At 40.8% G+C, this 20,576-nt stretch overlaps 1 protein-coding gene across 1 annotated transcript in view; it reads left to right on the top strand.

The window, feature by feature from the left end:
• The window catches only part of LOC141127391 (solute carrier family 26 member 10-like), a 118,779-nt gene that overhangs the window by 55,778 nt on the left and 42,425 nt on the right, over positions 1–20,576 (top strand). Inside the window, exons 10-13 of the mRNA XM_073613760.1 lie at positions 3,167–3,262; positions 6,921–7,027; positions 14,454–14,523; positions 16,002–16,181. Of these exons, the coding sequence (XP_073469861.1) occupies positions 3,167–3,262; positions 6,921–7,027; positions 14,454–14,523; positions 16,002–16,181 (453 nt within the window). The remainder of the gene's footprint in view (positions 1–3,166; positions 3,263–6,920; positions 7,028–14,453; positions 14,524–16,001; positions 16,182–20,576) is intronic.

The following is a 20,576-nucleotide window of genomic DNA, read 5'->3' as shown; positions in this document are numbered from 1 at the left end:
CCATAAATTCAGTATCCCCACTTACATCAGAGGCCCCCCCTTACATCAGTGTTCCACCTTATTTCAGTGACCCCCCCTTACATCAATTCCCCACTTTACATCAGAGTCCTTCCTTACACAAGAGTCCCCCCTTAATTCAGTGTCCCCACTTACATCAGAGCTCTCCCCCTTACATCAGTTCCCACCTTAGTTTTGTGCCCCCATTATGTCAATTCCCTTCTTTACATCAGAACCCTTCCTTACATCAGTGTGCCCCTTAATTCAGTGTCCCCTCTTGCTTTAGATCGCCCCCTTACAACGTTCCCCCCTTATTTTAGTGCCCCTCCTCCCTGCCTTTCCTGCATTAGAGCTTCTCCATACTTCAGTGCCCCTCTTACATCAATTTGCCCACTTTCATCAGTGTGTCCCCTCCCTATTACCTCAGAGTGCCCCTCTTAGATCAATTTGTCCACCCCCATCCATGTGCCCTCCTTAGATCAGTGTGCCCCCTACCAGCATGTGCAGTTGTAGTAACAGAACAGATCTTTCATCTGCTCTGCCTGCACACATTCAAGAATGACATTTATCCTGCAGGGCTAGTTAAAAACACCTGAACATATTCAAAAAAATTTGGGGGTTTGGTCACACTATATGGTCATATAGTGCTAAGCCCACTTACTGCGACAAAGTACCCCGAATTAGTGGGTCCTACCCTAGTAATAGAATGAAAGATCCTGCTTCTCAACCATGGGAGCTGAACTCCTCTATGTGGGAGAACTAAAGGGATTAATTCGGGGTACTTTGTCGCAATCACTGACTGGTGCTATAATAATAATATAATAATATAATACTGGTGTATTGGCACCAGGAGCTGAAAGGAGAGGGGGAGCGCACACATTCTCCTGCATGCTTTATAACGGCCTCACACTCCTACCGCTCCACTCCCTCTCTGGGCATCTCCTGAGTGCTGACATACACTGTCAGTCATGGCCCCCCCTCAATGTAGCGCCCGGGGCATGTGTACCCCGTGCCTCCCCCTTTCGGCCCTGCATTTGGTTGTGTGTGTATATACATTTGTGTTTATACGGTTCACTTTGAACTGTAAATAACAGACTTTCTTCAACAGAAAAGCTATGGAGAACCTAAAAGGAAGCTTATAATTCAACTAACTTCTTTCACACTTGGTGGGAATGCCCATGCATTATAGGCTTCTGGAAAAGAATCTTTCGTTTGTGCAAAGTCACCAGCCTTGCAATCCTAAAACTTCTGAAATTGTCTTGCTGACTAGCAAGCCAATCGGATGCTCGAAGCCTATTCTAAAACTCACTCACTTTATACTGCTAGGCGCACCAAGATGACCTTGGCTCGAGCATGGAAGCAATCGTCTGCGTCATTTGCTGCAGCCAAACAAAAAATGTCATGGATAATGGTCCAGAAGAAGGAGGTCAGCACCCTGTATATATACATCAGCCCCTGTAGCCCACTGGACCTTTGTTTACTCCGAGAGAAACCCTGATGCCTGAAACTTATTCTGTCTCTAAACTATATTTTCCTTTTCTTTTGTTCATTTCTTCTCTAGGTCTCTCCCTCTCTTCTCTCTCTCTCCAAGTCCTCATTGCTTGGTTACCTTTCATTATTATTTCTGAAGATCGATCCGTGGGACATGCATTTGGGCAACTTCGGCAGGTTGTCTTCTATTTGTGATAAGCCTACTGGGATTACGGTCATAACACCTGTTAAGGGGGATATTATGCTTCTTAATAATTGAACCAGTACTCCATCTTCTTCCGTTTACCATTATGATAGCTTTTCTTATCAAGTTGACACCCATGATAGATATCTTTGCTATTAATAATGTGACATATGTACCTGCCAACCTCTTGTTCAGTTTATTTGTCCATATTTCAATGTCAATAATTTTGATGCATTGTCCCTTTCTGTGAACATTACTGGTTACATCAAAATGAAAATTATTGAAAGAGAATTCAACCAACTGGCCCGACCTGAAAACAGAAAACAATTAAATATAATTATTTTATAGCACTGACCATAATAAATAAAGAACATTTGTAAAAAATAGTTACTATATTTCAGTGCATGTTTTAAATAAATGTTACCAATGATAGGCAGATTACAGCAATAAATTGACAGCTATAAGAGAGTATTCGTGTGAAGAAGTTGGCAATTTACACATAATATAAAGATGCAATGTGGGACTTCAATTGTTCACTAGGCTTGTGCAAGCCGTTTCGTAATAAATCGAAATTCGTCCGAATTTTGCATCTTTCGGACATTCGGATGCATCCGAATGTTCGAATAAAAAAATAACGAATTTCAACGAATACGAAAGAGAATTATAGTGGATATAACTAATGAATTTGACATGATTCGGTAATTTCTTAAAGGTCTAATGAAACAAAAGGTCAACTCAAAGTGAATCTTACAGTCCAATCAGCTGATTAATTTTGTGCTGGAGGTTGGATTACTGGCAAAGTGCATTTCTGAGAACTGACAGGGGAAGGGTGTTGTATTGTATTTGAGCAGAGGAGAAGAGATATTGTCATTGTGTGTGTTAAAAGATTCAATAAACAAACGACTTTTCAAACTACGAGTCATCATCACGAATATATATATACATACATAAATATCGAATTTCAACGAAGACAAACGAAATTATAGCACATATAACGAATGGATTCGACATGATGATTCTAGATTCAATATAACGAATATCGACACTTTACGAATAATAACGAATTATCCGACAACGTATTAATGTAACATAACGAATATAACAGAGCGAAAGTATGTATTTTACGAATTACAACAAACCGAAACTAAACAAATGTTTCCGTTGTGCACAAGTCTATTGTTCACTATGGATCCAATCATCTTAACAGTCTTCTATTGCTCACTATGGATCCAATCATCTTAACAGACTTCTGTTGTTCACTATGGATCCAATTATCTTAACAGACTTCTATTGCTCACTATGGATCCAATCATCTTAACAGACTTCTATTGTTCACTATGGATCCAATCATCTTAACTTATATTGTTTGCTGTGTATTGACCTGTATGATTGTAAAGAGTCATTGAAAAATTAAAGTATTAGCAGTTTGCATAATTTATATTGCTCTGTAACACAAGCAGTTTTAGTTGGCAACTCTTTCCTGTCATTCTGTAGGCAGTACTCGCGTGTATAAATGTCGTCAGTCTCAGACAGATGTTCATCCAGTTCCAGGAGCTTCCAGAATTATGGAAAATCAGCAAAACTGACTTTGTAAGTATATTTCATAGATTTTAAATAGGACAAGCCAACTAAAATATACAATTTAGAAGGTTACAAATCACCTCTATGGTGAGCAAGGGTCACTCTTAGCAGCGTCATGTAGAATGATGTCAGAGGGTTTGGAATACATATTTTAATAGTCTCTAAGCCAGGGATCTCAAACTGGTGGCCCTCCAGCTGTTGCGAAACTACAAGTCCCATGAGGCATTGCAAGGCTGACAGTTACAAGCATGACTCCAACGTGCAGAGGCATGATGAGACTTGTAGTTTTGCAACAGCTGGAGGGCCACCAGTTTGAGACCCATGCTCTAAGCAATTGCAACAGATTTTCAGCCAGCCCTCAGTACTCAGGCTAGGAGCCAGGCTTGTGGCTATACACTTACTTACATTACAATTTTATTGTACAACCTCCTTCACATTTACCAACAACTTTGTAGTGCAAGCAACTACCTTATTGGATATCACCCTTTTTGGAGTGTTTTCTGAGCGCTAGATAAAAAAGACACACACAGCAGAAAAATGTTCAAATATGCCTTCAAACTACATGGGAATTGATAAATGTAATGTGGATTGTATAAAGACTGTACATGTGGATTTAATGTGTGTCGTCATTTTTATATTCTGACAATTGATTACAATGTATAAATGTCAAAATACAATTTAATCTTTATTTCATGCAAATTTGCTGTATTTTATTTAACATTAATTTCACTGATCTACTATTCCCATAAGAAGGAGGTGTCAACAGATTTTGCGTGCCACTTACAGAAAGTGCAGATTAGCTTTTCTTTTACTTCTTTTACCTTGTATGGCTTAGTGGTCATGCTTTAAAATAATCTGAGGGAGAAGACTGACTGGAGATGATTTTCTAAAGGCAAACAGGATTTTTCCCTTAGCTTAGTAAATGTGGTGAAAATTCACTATGCAAAGAATACACAATTACGTGCAAGGAAAGTAAAAAGAACAGAAAAAAAATGTATTATGGCTTGCACAGGATTGGATCATGGAAGTCTGCAAAGCTTCACCTTATTCACTCAACTCTGGGGGAAATTCCCTTGCAAAGTGAACAGCTTATTTGCGTTTATTAACCCTTTCATGACTAAGCCTATTTTTGAAATGTGGTGTTTACAAGTTAAAATCCATATTTTTTGCTAGAAAATTACTTAGAACCCCCAAACATTATATATATTTTTTTAGCAGAGAATCTAGAGAATAAAATGGAGATTGTTGCAATATTTTATATCACATGGTATTTGTGCAGCGGTGTTTTAAACGCAAATTTTGGGAAAAGGGACACTTCCATGAATTTTAAAAATTCCAAACAGTAAAGTTACCCCAATTTTTTTGTATAATGTGAAAGATGATGTTACGCCGAGTAAATAGATACCAAACATGTCACGCTTTATAATTACACGCACTCGTGGAATGGCGACAAACTATGGTAGCTATGAATTTCCATAGGCGACGCTTTAAATTTTTTTTACGGTTACCAGGTTAGAGTTACAGAGGAGGTCTAGGGCTGGAATCTGACGATCGCGGCGATACCTCACATGTGTGATTTGAACACCGTTTACATATGCGGACGCGACTTCCGTATGCGTTATCTTCGCTGCGCGAGCTCGCAGGGACGGGGGCGCTTTAAAAAAAAAAATTTTTTTTTAAATTTATTTTATTTATTGGTAGACTTATAAATTGTGTTTTAAAAAAAATGTTTTTTTTTTTTACTTTTATTGCTGTCACAAGGAATGTAAACATCCCTTGTGACAGTAATAGGTGGTGACAGGTACTCTTTATGGAGGGATCGGGGATCTAAAAGACCCCCGATCCCTCCTCTGCACTTCAAAGTATTCAGATCGACAAAAACGGCGATTCTGAATACTGTGTATTTTTTTAAATTCAGCGCCATTGGCAGCCGAGTAAACGGGAAGTGACGTCATGACGTCGCTTCCGCGTTTACATTGAGAAGGCTGGAACGAAGCCGCCCACAGCCGCCGGAGGCAGCCGATTGGACACCGGGCCTCCCGATCGCACGGGAGGCCCGGTAAGAGCGGCGGGAGGCGGCAGGCTTTTAGCCGCATCGGTTGTTATATACGGGTAGCCGATCGGCCGCTCAAAACAACGGTACCGGGATGATGCCTGCAGCTGCAGGCATCATCCCGGTATAACCCCGGAAAGCCGAGTACGCATATCTGCGTACGGTCGGCGGGAAGGGGTTAAACCTGCCCCACTGAACTTTTAAAGTGTATTTATGCCTCCAAACACAACTTTTTTATTTTATTTTTATTTTGGATAGAGTGGGGAAGGATTTGAACCTATGTCAGGTTTTACTGCCATCAAAGACTCAGTTGGAGAGATTCCTTAACCTCCCTGGCGGTATTCCTGAGTCTGGCTTGGGGTCAATTTTCAGTACCAAAAGCGGTAACCCCAAGCCACACTCGGGATCGCATCGCAGAATCCAGGCAAAGTTACTTACCTTGTCTCCATAATCCTGCGATGTCTCCCCGCTGTGTGTGTGAGCTGTGTCCTCCGCTCGATCTATCACAGTGCTGGGCTACATTCCCTGCGAGCATTGCAACGCACGGGGATGGAGCATAGCGCCAAATTCAAAAAGTTAAAAACACACAATACATACAATACACTGTAATCTTACAGATTACATTACCGTATCAAATTATTTCACATTCATTTTGTCCCTAATGCTTTGTCCAGTGCCCTGCATGCACTTTTATGTTATATATACTGTTATTTCTGCCTGGAAACTGGAGATTGTCCATAGCAGCCAAAAAGTTTCCCTTTACGTCAAAAGTGGTTTTAGACCAGCTAGAAAACAGCGATAATAAATTAGAAATACTCGCAAAACTGAGCGATAATGATTTGAGGAGAAATTCGTCATCAAACACTGAAAGTAATGACAGCGACAATTCTGCAACTGAGCAAATTTCAGTGTTTTTGATTTGATTACATTATTGAATACACTTTATTACATTTTATTATTATTATAATATTATTTGTTATCATTATTTATAGTTATTTATTATATTATAATTTATGATTTCGTGTTTCAAACTTTATCATACCGGGGATGTCTAGACTAGACTCTTGTTTGGACAGATTTAAGTGTGTAATTCCTAAGAATTACAGGCCTTCAATATAAAACACCAAATTTCCATGCAAAATAATGCACCGCTTTGAGCATCAAAAATCTGACATAATCATACCGCCAGGGAGGGTAATTTCATGTCTCGTAAACAGGATGTCCCTAGGACAGGAAGTTAATAAAAATCTCTCTAACAATTACTGCTACTTTAAAATAAGTAGGGGAATGCTTGAACCCTGTCATTGTTTTATTGTTGTTTGTTTTTCTGTTGCAGATTTTCCCCCACTTCCTGTCTTGTAAAAGGTGGTCCCCAAAACAGAAAGTGAGGGGAAATCTCTCTATAGAAGCCACAGGTGGCATTTAAATCTGACAGGGGTTTATAACCTTACCCTATAAAAAATAAAATAAAGTTGTTGGTATAGATACACTTTACGTTTCATACAAGCCGTTTCGTTTGAAGCAAGATAATGTTTACAGCATACAGCAGGCAAACATGACATAGAATGCTAAACAAAAATTCAATGACATCTTCTCAACTTTTTTTTTTTACAGTCTGTCTGGGTGGTTACATGGTTGGCAGTAGTAATCCTTAATGTAGAAATGGGCCTGATGGTTGGTGTTGTTTTCTCTATGATGACAGTGGTTTGCCGAACCCAAAGGTACACAGTCTATTATAGTAATATTAATGTTTATTATTGTGTTTATTATGCTTGGTTTTAATAAAACATAATTGTTCTAATATGGATGAGTGAGTCAGAATTATCCAATATTTCAAATAATTAACTTTTTGATTCATGATTTCCTAAATGTATTAATTGCATTATTCTCAGCAGATCAGCCAGATTTACTTTTATATATACAGGAAAAAAGTGAAGAATTAGCCATCTTCCTGATCTGTTCACCCAAGTTATAGCAACGTCATTAAATTGAGCACATTGGTATATTTTGGTTTATTTGTCCTTTTTAATTTATTTATTATAACCCAACCCCAGAAAATACTCTTTTTTTATTTGTAATGTGATAATGACATACCATTTGTCAAAGTTTTCTTGTGTGTGTCCTCACTTGGGGGATATACAAAGTAACTGGTTCACTCCATATATTAAAAAGGCCTTTTATGTGTAAAGTGCTTTAATAACACCAATGGATGGAGCCTTTGTGGATATATCCAATGAATTATAAGTGAATCGCTGACATGACAAAAATGCTTGAGACTCCCTGTTGGTTCTTTAACTTGATAGGTAACCTCTTAAAGTTTAATTCCACTTTTGCAGCTAAATTAGTAAAACACCTACTTTATATTTGTTACATGTCCCTACATAGCATAACTTAAAAAAAAAAAGTTAAAACATTTTGCCCAGGCTTTTTTAGATGCTCTATTTTTCTATTTTTAATTCCAGTAAAAAAAAAAACCATGCTTAGTTTTCTTTGTTTATAAGGGGGCAGGGCCGCTGATAGAAATCATGGGGCCCCGTACATACATATCCAAAAAAAAAAAAATGTAAAGAACAAATTTCTTCATCAATTTAGGCCAATATTTATTCTGTTACGTGCTTTTGGTAAAAAAATCCCAATAAGCGTAAATTGACTGGTTTGTGCAAAAGTTATAGCATCTACAGACTATGGGATATACTGTATTTATGGAATTTTTATTTATTTAATTATTTTTACTAGTAATGTCGGCAATCAGTGACTTATAGCGGGACTGCAATATTGCGGCGGACAAATCAGACACCTACCTGACACTTTTGACACTTTTTTGGGGACCAGCGACACTAATACAGTGATCAGTGCTAAAAAATATGCACTGTCACAGTACTAATGACACTGGCTGGGAAGGGGTTAACATCAAGGCAATCAAAGGGTTAAATATGTGCCTAGCAAGTGTTTTTTTAGTGTGGTTCTTTTACTAATGGAAGACATAGATCCCTATCCCTGCTTTGCGGGAACACAGGATCAATGTCTTCCATACAGACAGAACGGCGATCTGCCTTGTTTACATAGGCAGACTGCCATTATGCCTGTGTACAGAAAGATTGGCGGGTACCGCTGATTGGCTCCGATACCCAGAAATGCAGGATCACGTATATGAGATGACTGCCCTGTAGCAGGAAATCTGCTATGGGGTGGTTGGCAACTGGTTAAGATCATCAGCATTATGATAACACACAGACAGCAGGTGCTCTATCATGGCTGACACTGTCACAATGTGTCATATGACATGGCTGTTGGGTGCTGACCTTGTTAACTTTTTACCATTAAGTTAACAAAATCAGCACCCAACAAGCCATGTTATGTGACAGTGACACACTGTGACAGTGCACTGGCAGCAAGAGCCTGCTGCCTGAGTGTATGGTACCATCCATGCCATAATGTGCTGCAGACAGAGACAGTGCAATGTACAGTATTTTATTCCGAATCACCCCCAAGCAAAGCAAGCACACCTGTGTTGAAGGCACCGACAGCCCCATGAACCGCTTCCCCTCTGTTCCTGCCTGGACAAGTCTGTCAGTTGAGCTGCCTCCTCTAATGCCACCGCTGTTCGCCTCACAGCCTCTCCGGTCTCACTTTCTGTCTCGGGCAGTGTGGGAAGTGGAGCTGAGCGGAGGAAGATAGATCACGCCACCAAGGAAGGTAGGTAAATATGCAAGCAGCCGGCCGGGACTTGAGCCAAGCCACAAGAACAACATGTGGAGTGTGCACGGAATGGACATGCGCCCGAAACAGAAGAAATAGTCCTTCCCACTCCCATTAGCACAACATCAGAGGCCGGTCCAGAACATGGGAAAAAATACACACAGCTAAGTTAGCAGGAGCGGGGGTGTTTGTGTAATTCAGAAAACCATTTTTTTTAAATTCTGCACTCTGTCTTTGAGATTGCCCGGCCCCCCTGCTGAGCTGAGGACCCCGGGCCCAGTTCAACAGGGCTGGTTGTACTGGCTTATCAGCAGCCCTGTAAGGGGGCTTGGAAGCTGTGTTTTCCATAATTAACCCTGTCTTTATTGTGCAGGCAGATCTTCATTATTATCAATTGTAACCCTTTGTTGTTTGTGCTAAGGCTTATAGGTTTAGAGGCTGGGCTTCTTGCATGGTATGTTAAAGTGGTTGGAAATCCCAACCCCAAAAAAAAAAACCTGGATAGCATAATTTTTCATTATGAATTACTTACCTTAGATCGAAGCCCCCGCAGCGGTCCTCATATACCACTCTGGCCAGCGACATCGCTTCCGGAGTTACTTCCGGGTATTGCGGGCTCCAGCGCTGTGGTTGGCCAGAGCTGCAATGACGTCACTCCTGCCAGTAACGGCATACTAGCTGAAGCAACGGCATTGCTTCAGTGCGCATGTGCCGATGTCATCGGCACATGATGATACAGGGGATATCTCCTAAACCGTGCAGGTTTAGGAGATATCCAGGGTAGCTACAGGTAAGCCTTATTTTAGGCTTACCTGTAGTCAAAAGTGGTTGTAAAGGGTTTACAACCACTTTAATGAGGAAAGACTTAGGACAGACTCACTCTGACATTGTTCAAAAACGCCTTACAGTCAGCGATGCCACCTTCTCCTGAGAAACATTTAAAAGGTAAGAAATATTTTTCCCAAAAATTTTTTTAGGTATGCTCCATGAATAGGAACACATAACAAACATATAGTGGGTTTTTTCAAATCAGAATGCAAAAGTGGAAATACACTTAAATGGAGCCTCCTAATGTAGGAGGGGTTGGGGCAAACTTGACAAGAAAAGACAAAAAAACTGATGTACTTTGCATTTTGTCATCATCACTTGCTACAACTGCTACAGTTTTACTATTATTACTTAAGCTGGCCATACATTATACAGTTTTCCTATTCAATTTTCTTTAGATTTACCTTCAACTATGTACAGCCGTGGCCAAAAGTTTTGGGAATGACACAAATATACATTTTTACAAAGTCTGCTGCCTCAGTTGTTATGATGGCAATTTGCATATACTTCAGAATGTTATGAAGGGTGATGAGATGAATTGCAATTAATTGCAAAGTTCCCCTTTGCCATGAAAATTAACTTATTCCCAAAAAACATTTCCACTGAGTTTCAGCCCTGCCACAAAAGGACCAGCTGACATCATGTCAATGATTCTCCCATTAACACAGGTGTCAGTGTTGACAAGGACAAGGCTGGAAATCGCGCTGTAATGCTGATTGAATTAGAATAACAAACTGGAAGCTTTAAAAGGAGGGTGGTGCTTGAAATCATTGTTCACCTCTGTTAACATGGTTACCTGGAAGCTAACACGTGCAGTCATTATTGCTTTGCACCAAAAGGGATTTACAGGTAAGGATATCGCTGCTACTAAGATTGCACCTGAATTAACCATTCATCAGATCAAGAACTTCAAGGAGAGAGGTTCAAATGTTGTGAAGAAGGCTTCAGGGTGCCCAAGAAAGTCCAGCAAGTGGCAGGAATGTCTCCTACAGTCGATTCAGCTGTGGGATCAGGGCACCACCAGTGCAGAGCTTGCTCAGGAATGGCAGCAGGCAGGTGTGAGTGCATTTGCATGCACAGTGCGGCAAACCATTTGGAGGATGGTCTGGTGTCAAGAACGGCAGCAAAGAAGCCACTTCTCTCCAGAAAAAAATATCAGGGACAGGCTGATATTCTGCAAAAGGTACAGGAATTGGACTGCTGAGGACTGGGGTAAAGTCATTTTCTCTAATAAATCCCCTTTCATTTGTTTGGGGCATCTGGAAAAAAACCTTGTCCGGAGAAGAAAAGGTGAGCACCATGATTAGGCCTGTGTCATGCCTACAGTAAAGCATCCTGAGACCATTCATGTGTGGGGTTGCTTCTCAGCCAAGGAAGTGGGCTCATTCACAATTTTGCCTAAGAACACAGCCATGAATAAAGAATGGTACATAACATCCTCCGAGAGCAACTTCTCCCAACCATCCAAGAACAGTTTGGTGATGAACAATGCCTTTTCCAGCATGATGGAGCAGCTTGCCATAAGGCAAAAGTGATAACTAGGTGGCTTGGGGAACAAAACATCAAAATTTTGGGACCATGGCCAGGAAACTCTTCAGACCCTAATCCCATTGAGAACTTGTGGTCAATCCTCAAGAGACGGGTGAACAAAAAACCCCCAAATATTCTGAAAAAATCCAAGCATTGATTATGCAAGAATGGGTGTCCTTCGGTTAGAATGTGGCCCATAAGTTGATTGACAGCATGCCAGGGTGAATTGCAGAGGTCTTGAAAAAAAAAGGTCATCACTGCAAATATTGACTCTTTTAATGTAATTGTTATTAAAAGCCACTGACACTTATGAAATGCTTGTAATTATACTTCAATATACCATGGTAACATCTGACAAAAATATCTAAAAGCACTGAAGCAGCAGACTTTGTGAAAATTAATATTTGTGTCATTCTCAAAACTTTTGGCCACGACTGTAGTACAAGGGCCTGCCTGATTGCATACAAATTAAAAGTGTTTAGGTTTTTTTTTTGTAATTCATTTATTTGCAAAAGAATATTACTATCAACAGCCAGGATATGCAATGATATCAAATTTACAGCCAACTATTACAGAAGGGGTCTCATACACAGAGTTTGAGAAACAAACTTAACCAGCACTGCATAATATAGTTGGTCGTATGGAGTTATTATGGTTTCGGAGATAGTAATCAGTGCGTCATGTTGGAAAAACCCGCAGGCAATCATATGAGAGACCCAAGACATAAATGCTTAAGCGCAAAAACAGCATAGTAAGATATAGTAAAGTGGAGTACCGTACATACTCGAGTATAAGCCATCCCAAATATAAGCCGCGGCACCTAATTTTACCACAAAAAACTGGGAAAACGTATTGACTCGAGTATAAGCCTAGGGTGAGAAATGCGCAGCTACTGTAAGTGGAAAAGAGGGTCAACGATGCCCATTTGCAGCCTCACTGTGCCCATTTGCATGCCTCACTGTGCCCATTTGCAGCCATAGTTCCCCGAACTTCAAACTTGGTAGTTAAGGGTTCATAGATGCCCCCTAGTTGCAGCCAAAATTTGGGGTCTCTGAACCCAAAGGTCCTGAAATGACATTGCTGCAGATGGACACAGTTGACCGATTTTGGGGCCCCGTATCTCGAGGCCACCTGGTGCTAGGAACTCCAAATTTGGTGTGCAAACCCAGTGGAACTAGCACTATAACATATCCAAACCTTCCTAGCATCAAGTGGCCCCGAGATACGGGGCCCCAAAGTAGTTTCGGAAAATGTCAAGCACTTTTCTGCAGCTGAGAATGCCATTTTCTGAACCGACTTTGGGGCTCCGTATCTCGGGGCCACTTGGTGCTAGGAACCCCAACTTTGTATATGTTGTAGTGCTAGTTCCACTGGGTTTGCACACCAAATTTGGGGTTCCTAGCACCAAGTAGCCCCGAGATACAGGGCCCCAAATTCAGTTCGGAAAATGTCATTATCTGCTGCAGTGCTTGACTCGAGTATAAGCTGAGGGGGGCATTTTCAGCACAAAAAAATGTGCTGAAGAACTCGGCTTATACTCGAGTATATATGGTAATTTCAATTTGAACCTCTTTTTTTTTTTTTTTATAACATAGCGGGAGATAATACTTCACTAAGGCCTGCCTAGCCCAGAAATATCTGAAATATCTGAACACCAGATCCCATTGCTGAGTCAGAGAGAAGGAGGAGGGGAAGCAGCCAGAGAGAATTGAGGTTTGGGAATTAGATGTCCCCAAAGCAAAGAAGAGACAGGATAAAGGGGGGGGGGGGGGGGGTGAGAGAAGAAAGGGTGTAGGGAGGGTCTCTCGCCTAGGGTGGGGAGTTGAAACCAGGAGGTCAAGTTGGTTGTGCCACATCCTAGAAATAAGTGTCAGTGTAGCTGGCAACTCGGATGCTTTTGAATAAAAGTAATTTATTAGTTACATGGTACCCGTGTACCCATGTTACTAATAAAGTACTTTTATTATTCAAGAGCATCGGAGTTGCCAGCCTTCCTGATTTAAGTATCATATCTGTGGGGCCTGAATGTCCTGGCTAGAGCACCGGATCACAGTTCGTGGACTTTTATTTTGGCAGTGGAGCTGGAGTAACAATTTGTTTCTCATAAGCGTCAGTGTATACCAGTTCGTTCCAAGATCGCCAGGTCTCACGGAAGGTCTCCTCCCGGTTGTGCAGGGTTCACAACCGGGAGTTCATTCACTTTGGAGAACCACAGAGATTGTCCGATTTTCAACAGAGGGGGATGCACACCTTGGCCGCATTCAGCAGCTGGATTGTAAGGGAGTCCTTATACTTCTTGATCAGTCTCTTTGACAGGTGAAGCAGACAAGCCGCAGGGTTCTCCTCCAGATCGACATTTGTCATCTGTTTGACTGTGCAGATCACTTCATGCCAAAAGGGTCTAAGTTTCGGACAGTTCCAGAAAATATGCAGCGGTGAGATCCTCCATGTCTCTCAATTCATTCACTTTGGAGAACCACAGAGATTTCGACGGGCGATTGTCCGATCTCCAACAGAGGGTGATGCACACCTTGGCCGCATTCAGCAGCTGGATTGTAAGGGAGTCCTAATACTTCTTTATCAATCTCTTTGAAAGGTGAAGCAGACAAGCCGCAGGGTTCTCCTCCAGATCAACATTTGTCATCTGTTTGACCGTGCAGATCACCTCATGCCAAAAGGGTCTGAGTTTCGGACAGTTCCAGAAAATATGCAGCATTGTTCCCTTATCCTTACCGCATCGCCAGCATACACTGGGGACCTGTGGGAAGAAAGGATGCAAAGTGGTAGGTACTCGGTACCATCGTGTCAAAATCTTGTAAAATGTCTCCTGGATCCTGGTAGCTATACTTTTGGGCAAAATGGAGGATCGTCTCCTTCTGGGAGTCAGTAAACTGGGTGCCTAAGTCTGACTTCCATTTGGACAGGAAGAGTAAAAGTGTTTAGGTTTAACCTTATATTATACGGTTCTGGTAAATCTAAAGGAAAATTGTACAAGGCAATTGCATGTATGGCCAGCCTTACACTAAAATTTAGTTTTCATGTGTTATTTCTTTTTAAAACAATTTCTGTTTATTTACATTTTGCTTTTAGGACTCAGTGCGCCGTCTTAGGAAGAGCAGTCAATACAGAAATATACCGGCCAGTAGACCAAAATGACAAGGTATAAACTTTCAGAACAAACGCTTAATATGTCTACAGGTTCTTACAAAAAAAATGTGCCCCCATAGAGTGCAAACAATATGATATCACACCTTTTTGCTTGAGTGCTTGCATTAAAAAAAAAGGTTTGAATGTGATTTCTTAGATATGAATCACATTGCCACAAGTAGGCAATATAGCTAGAGATATTACTTGTACGTATAGAACTTAAAGGTATAAAGTTGGCCATAGAAGGATTGAAATTCAGCAGAGACCAGTCCAATTTTGATCCATCTATGGCTGTTTCCACTCCAGAGAAGTTGATCAAACAGTTGACTTCTCTCGAATGTTACCATTGGGAAAATGTTCTCTCGATCAGCGCATGTAGCAGATTGGCTGCAGCACTGATCATAGTATTCTGACAGCGGAGGAGTCTCACTGTCAGAATACAATAGTGCATTCCTCCGTCCACCTTGATTGTGCGGATGGGGGAATCCATTCGTTCCGTCTATGGCCAGCCTAACTCTTTGATAAAAAAGTTTTATCCATACAGGCATGGTTCATTGTCATCATCAGGAGTTTCATTTTGGAGTACATGTAGACAGGAAGTGGCTGCACAAAGGTGGAAATTAATAACACTAAGATGCAACAAAGGATGAAAAAAAGTTTTAAAAAAAAAAGTATTTATTTAAAACAATTCCAATTTTTTTGATACACAATGCATTAGCAAATTAAATGCCATTTAATTAGTGTCTACATGTACTTTATATTAATTTATAATTACTGTTTATATAATTACTAAAAACTGATTTGTGCTGTTGCCCAACATTCCCCATTTACGGCAAAGATCAGATTACCAGTGAGGAGTCTTGTACAGGCCAGTTAGGTTGAATAGCATTGCCCAAAATTCTGGGCAACATATGTTCTTTGGCAGGTAAAGTTGTTCACATATATGTATTTCAAATGTGTTTTTTGGATGGGAATTTCTGAAATGGTGACATAACTTTTAAATTATCCCCCTATGGGTATCTTAACTGGCAGGAAATCTTGGCTGTCCAGCTATAAGTTGGTGACCCACCCTTCCCACAATTCTGTCCTGTATTTTTAAGAATGTTATCAACTCTACATGGTATATTGTTTACCTTGATTAGGACATTTCTAACATTGTCCCTAGATTAAAATTTATTGCTAGTAACCATTGAAAAAAATTATTGTTGTAGTGTTTTCAGGCCCATCTAATATTCCCTTGCCCTTCAGACATATAAAATAAAATTGTTTCCAGTTGACACTCATTAAGAAGGGGAGCACCAGGTCACAGAATCCATTACAAATTACAATGATTACAATACATTAATTCCGCATATTAAAGGACCGATGCAATCAGCAGGCGATAAAAAGTCTCTCAAACAATAGCATGCCATAACCTTCAATTTCCCATTCACTTAATAAAAAAACAATTCCAACATCAAATGCCAAAATGTAACATTTTCTTTTAATTAGTGTTATGAAATACCAGGCGTGAAGATCCTGTCCTATAGTGCTCCGATCTACTATGGCAACAGGAACATTTTTAAGGAAACTATGTGCCAAATTGTGGGACTGACACAAGAAAAAATACGAAAGAGAGAAAAAGCCCTAAAAGCCATGGAGCAGGGCAGTAACATGAGTATCACAGTGGTGGTAAGTCTATTTCTAAGTACCCTTCTCCTTTGCAATATTTATACTCATTGGCAAGAGCAGTTTTGGTTTATTTAGTAGTCTGCAGTAAATTGAGTAGTTTAAAGCATGCCACTTGTGTGTTACTTGTACATGATTCTATTGACCATATTGACCAGTCTTACTTGTACATGAATCTATTGCCACTTTTACTTGTACATGATTTTATTGACCATTTTTACTTGTACACAGTTCTTTTGTGTGGAAAATGTGTGATAGGATCTTGTTGTCGGAAATTCTGACCGTGTGTAGGCTCCATCACACATTTTCCATCGGATTTTCCGACACACAAAGTTTGAGAGCAGGATATAAAATTTTCCGACAACAAAATCCGTTGTCGGAAATTCCTATCGTGTGTACACAAATCCGACGGACAAAGTGCCACGCATGCTCAGAATAAATAAAGAGATGAAAGCTATTGGCCACTGCCCCGTTTATAGTCCCGACGTACGTGTTTTACGTCATCGTGTTTAGAACGATCAGATTTTCCGACAACTTTGTGTGACTGTGTGTATGCAAGACAAGTTTGAGCCAACATCAGTCGGAAAAAATCCTAGGATTTTGTTGTTGGAATGTCCGAACAAAGTCCGACCGTGTGTACGGGGGATAACTTGTACTTGGTTCTACTGACCACTCTTATGCAGTGTACACACGAGCAGACTTTTCGACCGGACCAGTCCGACGGACCGAGTCCGGCGGACAATCCGATCGTGTGTGGGCTATATCGGACCTTCAGCGGACTTTTCCAGTCGAAAATCTGACGGACTTTAGATTTGAAACATGCTTCAAATCTTTCGATGGACTCGAGTCTGGTCGAAAAATCCGCTCGTCTGTATGTTAGTCCGACAGACGAAAACCCATGCTAGGGCAGCTATTGGTTACTGGCTATCAACTTCCTTTTTTTAGTCCGGTCGTACATCATCACGTACGAATCCGTCAGACTTTGGTGTGATCATGTGTAGGCAAGTTCGTTCATTCAAAAGTCCCTCAGAAGTCCGTCAAAAGTCAGACGAAAGTCCGCCGGAATGGCCGTCGGACTTTTGTTGCCGAAAAGTCTGCTCGTGTGTACGCGGCCTTACTTGTACATGATTCTATTGACCACTCCTACTTGTACTTGGATTTACTGACCACTCTTACTTGTACATGATTCTATTGACCACTCTTACTATGTTTGTTCTACCTAAAGTAAACATAAGTTCTTCAGATTAAGAACTTTATTTAGAAGGACCATGGATACCTACTTGGTACATTTACAGAGGCAATACCCACTATTCCCTTATGATCACTGCCCAGATCTAGGGTTACTTTCAGCCACAAAACAAGAAAAGCCTTAACTATAGCGAAGAGCCAAATAATACATCTGGCAAAGTGGTAAATAGTTCAGTGCTTTTACTGAAGCAGCAAAGAGGCTTAAATCATTTGTTGGCCCAACACTTCATATTCCTGATTAGGGATGAGCCAAATACCCCCCGGTTTGGTTCGCAGCAGAACATGTGAACAGGCAAAAAATTTGTGCGAACACGCGAACACTGTTAAAGTCTATGGGACACGAACATGAAAAACCAAAAGTGCTCATTTTAAAGGCTTATATGCAAGTTATTGCCATAAAAAGTGTATGGGGACCTGGGTCCTGCCCCAAGGGACACGTAAAAAAAGTTTTAAAAATGTCAGTTTTTTCAGGAGCAGTGATTTTAATAATGCTTAAAGTGAAACAATAAAAATTAAATATTCCTTTAAATATCGTGCCTGTAGGGTCTCCTTAGTCTGCCTGTAAAGTAGCGCATCTTTCCCATGTTCATAACAGTACCACAGCATAATTACATTTCTAAAGGAAAAAATTTCATTCAAAACTGCTCGCGGCTGTAATGTATTGTTGGATCCCGGCAATATAGATAAAAATCATTGAAAAAAACGGTGTGGGTTCTGCCCCCAGTCCATTACCAGGCCGTTTGGGTCTGGTATGAATATTAAAGGGAACCCCGTGCCAAAATGTAAAAAAAAAATTACATGGGGGTTCCCCACAAAATCCATACCAGGCCCTTCAGGTCTGGTGTGGATATTAAGGGGAACCCTGCGCAAAAAAAAAAGGCATGGGGTCTCCCCCAAAATCCATACCAGGCCCTTCAGGTCTGGTATGGATTTTAACTACTTCGGGACCAGCTCACAACAATATACGTCGGCACTTTGAAAATGGATATCGTTGTTATGGCAGCAGCTAGCTGCCATAACCCCGGTATCCTCTTCTTCAGTGAGCAGTCCGGTTTCAGATAAAAGTGATCCCAGCGGCAAATTCACCTCAAGATCACTTTTACAGGCGGTGGGAGAAGGAGCCCCCTCCCGCCGCTCTCCGGTGCCCTCCGCCGAATATGGGAGCCGCCGGCAGCAGTGGAGGCAATCAGATCCTTCTCCCTGTTAGGTATGGAGACGAGTGAGGGGAAGATGGTCCCCACCCGTCTCCATACCATTGCAGGGCGGAAGCGACGTCAAAACGTCACTTCCATCCATAGCTTTTAAAGGGACTTTTTTAATTTATTTTTTTCAAACGACAACATTTTTTTCTTTATTCTTTTTTTTTTTTTTTTATTGCATTTTAGTGTAAATATGAGATCTGAGGTATTTTTGACCCCAGATCTCATATTTCAGAGGTCCTGTCATTCTTTTTTTCTATTACAAGGGATGTTTACATTCCTTGTAATAGGAATAAAAGTGACACATTTTTTTTAAAAGACCAGTGTAAAAATAAAAAATAAAAAGTAAAATAAATAAGAAAAAAAAAAATATTTGTTTAATGAAGCAGAAGCGAACGCATAAGTGAGTAGCGCCGCACATGAAAACAGTGCTCAAACCACACATGTGAGGTATCACCGAGAGCAATAATTCTAGCCCTAGACCTCCTCTGTAACTCAAAACATGTAAACATTTTTAAACATCGCCTATAGAGATTTTTAAGGGTAAAAGTGTGTCGCCATTCCACGAGCAGGCGCAATTTTGAAGCGTGACATGTTGGGTATTAATTTACTCGGCGTAACATTATCTTTCGCAATATAAAAAAAATTGGGCTAACTTTACTGTTGTCTTATATTTTAATGCAAAAAAGTGTATTTTTTCCCAAAAAAGTGCGCTTGTAAGACCGCTGCGCAAATATGGTGTGACATAAAGTATTGCAGCACCATTTTATTCTCTAGGGTGTTAGAAAAAAATACATATAATGTTTGGGGGTTCTAAGTAATTTTCTAGCAAAAAAAATGTTTTTAACTTGTAAACACCAAATCTCAGAAAGAGGCTCGGTCCTTAAGTGGTTAAGGGGAACACCACGTCAAAATTGAAAAAATGGTGTGGGGGCCCCCCCAAAATCCATACCAGACCCTTATCCGAGCACGCAACCTAACAGGCTGCAGGAAAAGGGGGGGGGGGGCGAGAGAGCAGCCCACCCCTCCTGAACCGTACCAGGCCACATGCCCTCAATATGGGGAGGGTACTTTGGGGTCCCCCCAAAACACTTTGTGCCCTTGTCCCTGTGTTGATGTTCCTGTCAGTCCCTCTGCTTTCCTATTAAAAACTGAGTACACTAGACATAAGAGCACACTGTGGTCAGTTGTGGTCAGAGGGCACACTCCCCCGGCTCTTATGCAGCTGAGAACAGAGGAAATGTGATCCTTTACAAAATCTATTCAAAAATGTTTTGCCTTACATTTCTATTTTGAACGGAATAGGTTGTTTTGCAAGATGATTGTTTACAATCACTTTAAAGCTGAAGTTTAATTAAACATTTTGTTATGGATACAGCATTGGGTATAACTTACTTCTAATGAAGTGTATCCTATGCCCTGCAGGCTGCTGCTTACTGTAGAAATCTGTCCTTCTCTGAAGTCAGATTCTCCCCCACCAGTCATCTTCTGGGACTGCAGTTGTTAAGACCAGTGACTGCAACTGTGAACCATTGACTCCACTCTCCGTTCTCTTTCTCCTCTCTTGTCCATTCATAGAACTTGTATTATTGTTTCCCAGAAAACAAAGTTAATGGAGGAGGGAGAATGACAGGGTCTACCTCCTCTTAAAGGACATCTCTGTCTGTCATCTTGTGAAAGAGGGTTGCATATTCTCGAAACATCTGCATTTTTTGCTGATATAGGACTTCAGTCAACAGTCATTTTGGAATATTGTTGGAGTGCTTGACTTTCCCTACGTTTGGATTGTGGTGTCACAATTTAGCCAAGCACTCTCATCTCAAAAAGGGTTACAGCTTGCAGCTGAGGCAGAGGGGCGCCATCCTCCTCCTTGCAAAACTGCTCAAGCTCCTTCAAGTTGGATGGTTTGCGTTTGTGAACAGCAATCTTTAAGTCTGACCAAGGTCGATCC

The sequence above is a fragment of the Aquarana catesbeiana genome, linkage group LG02 (assembly GCF_042186555.1).
Source record: "Aquarana catesbeiana isolate 2022-GZ linkage group LG02, ASM4218655v1, whole genome shotgun sequence".
NCBI lineage: Eukaryota > Metazoa > Chordata > Amphibia > Anura > Ranidae > Aquarana > Aquarana catesbeiana.
This window is presented reverse-complemented; position numbering and strand designations above follow the sequence as displayed.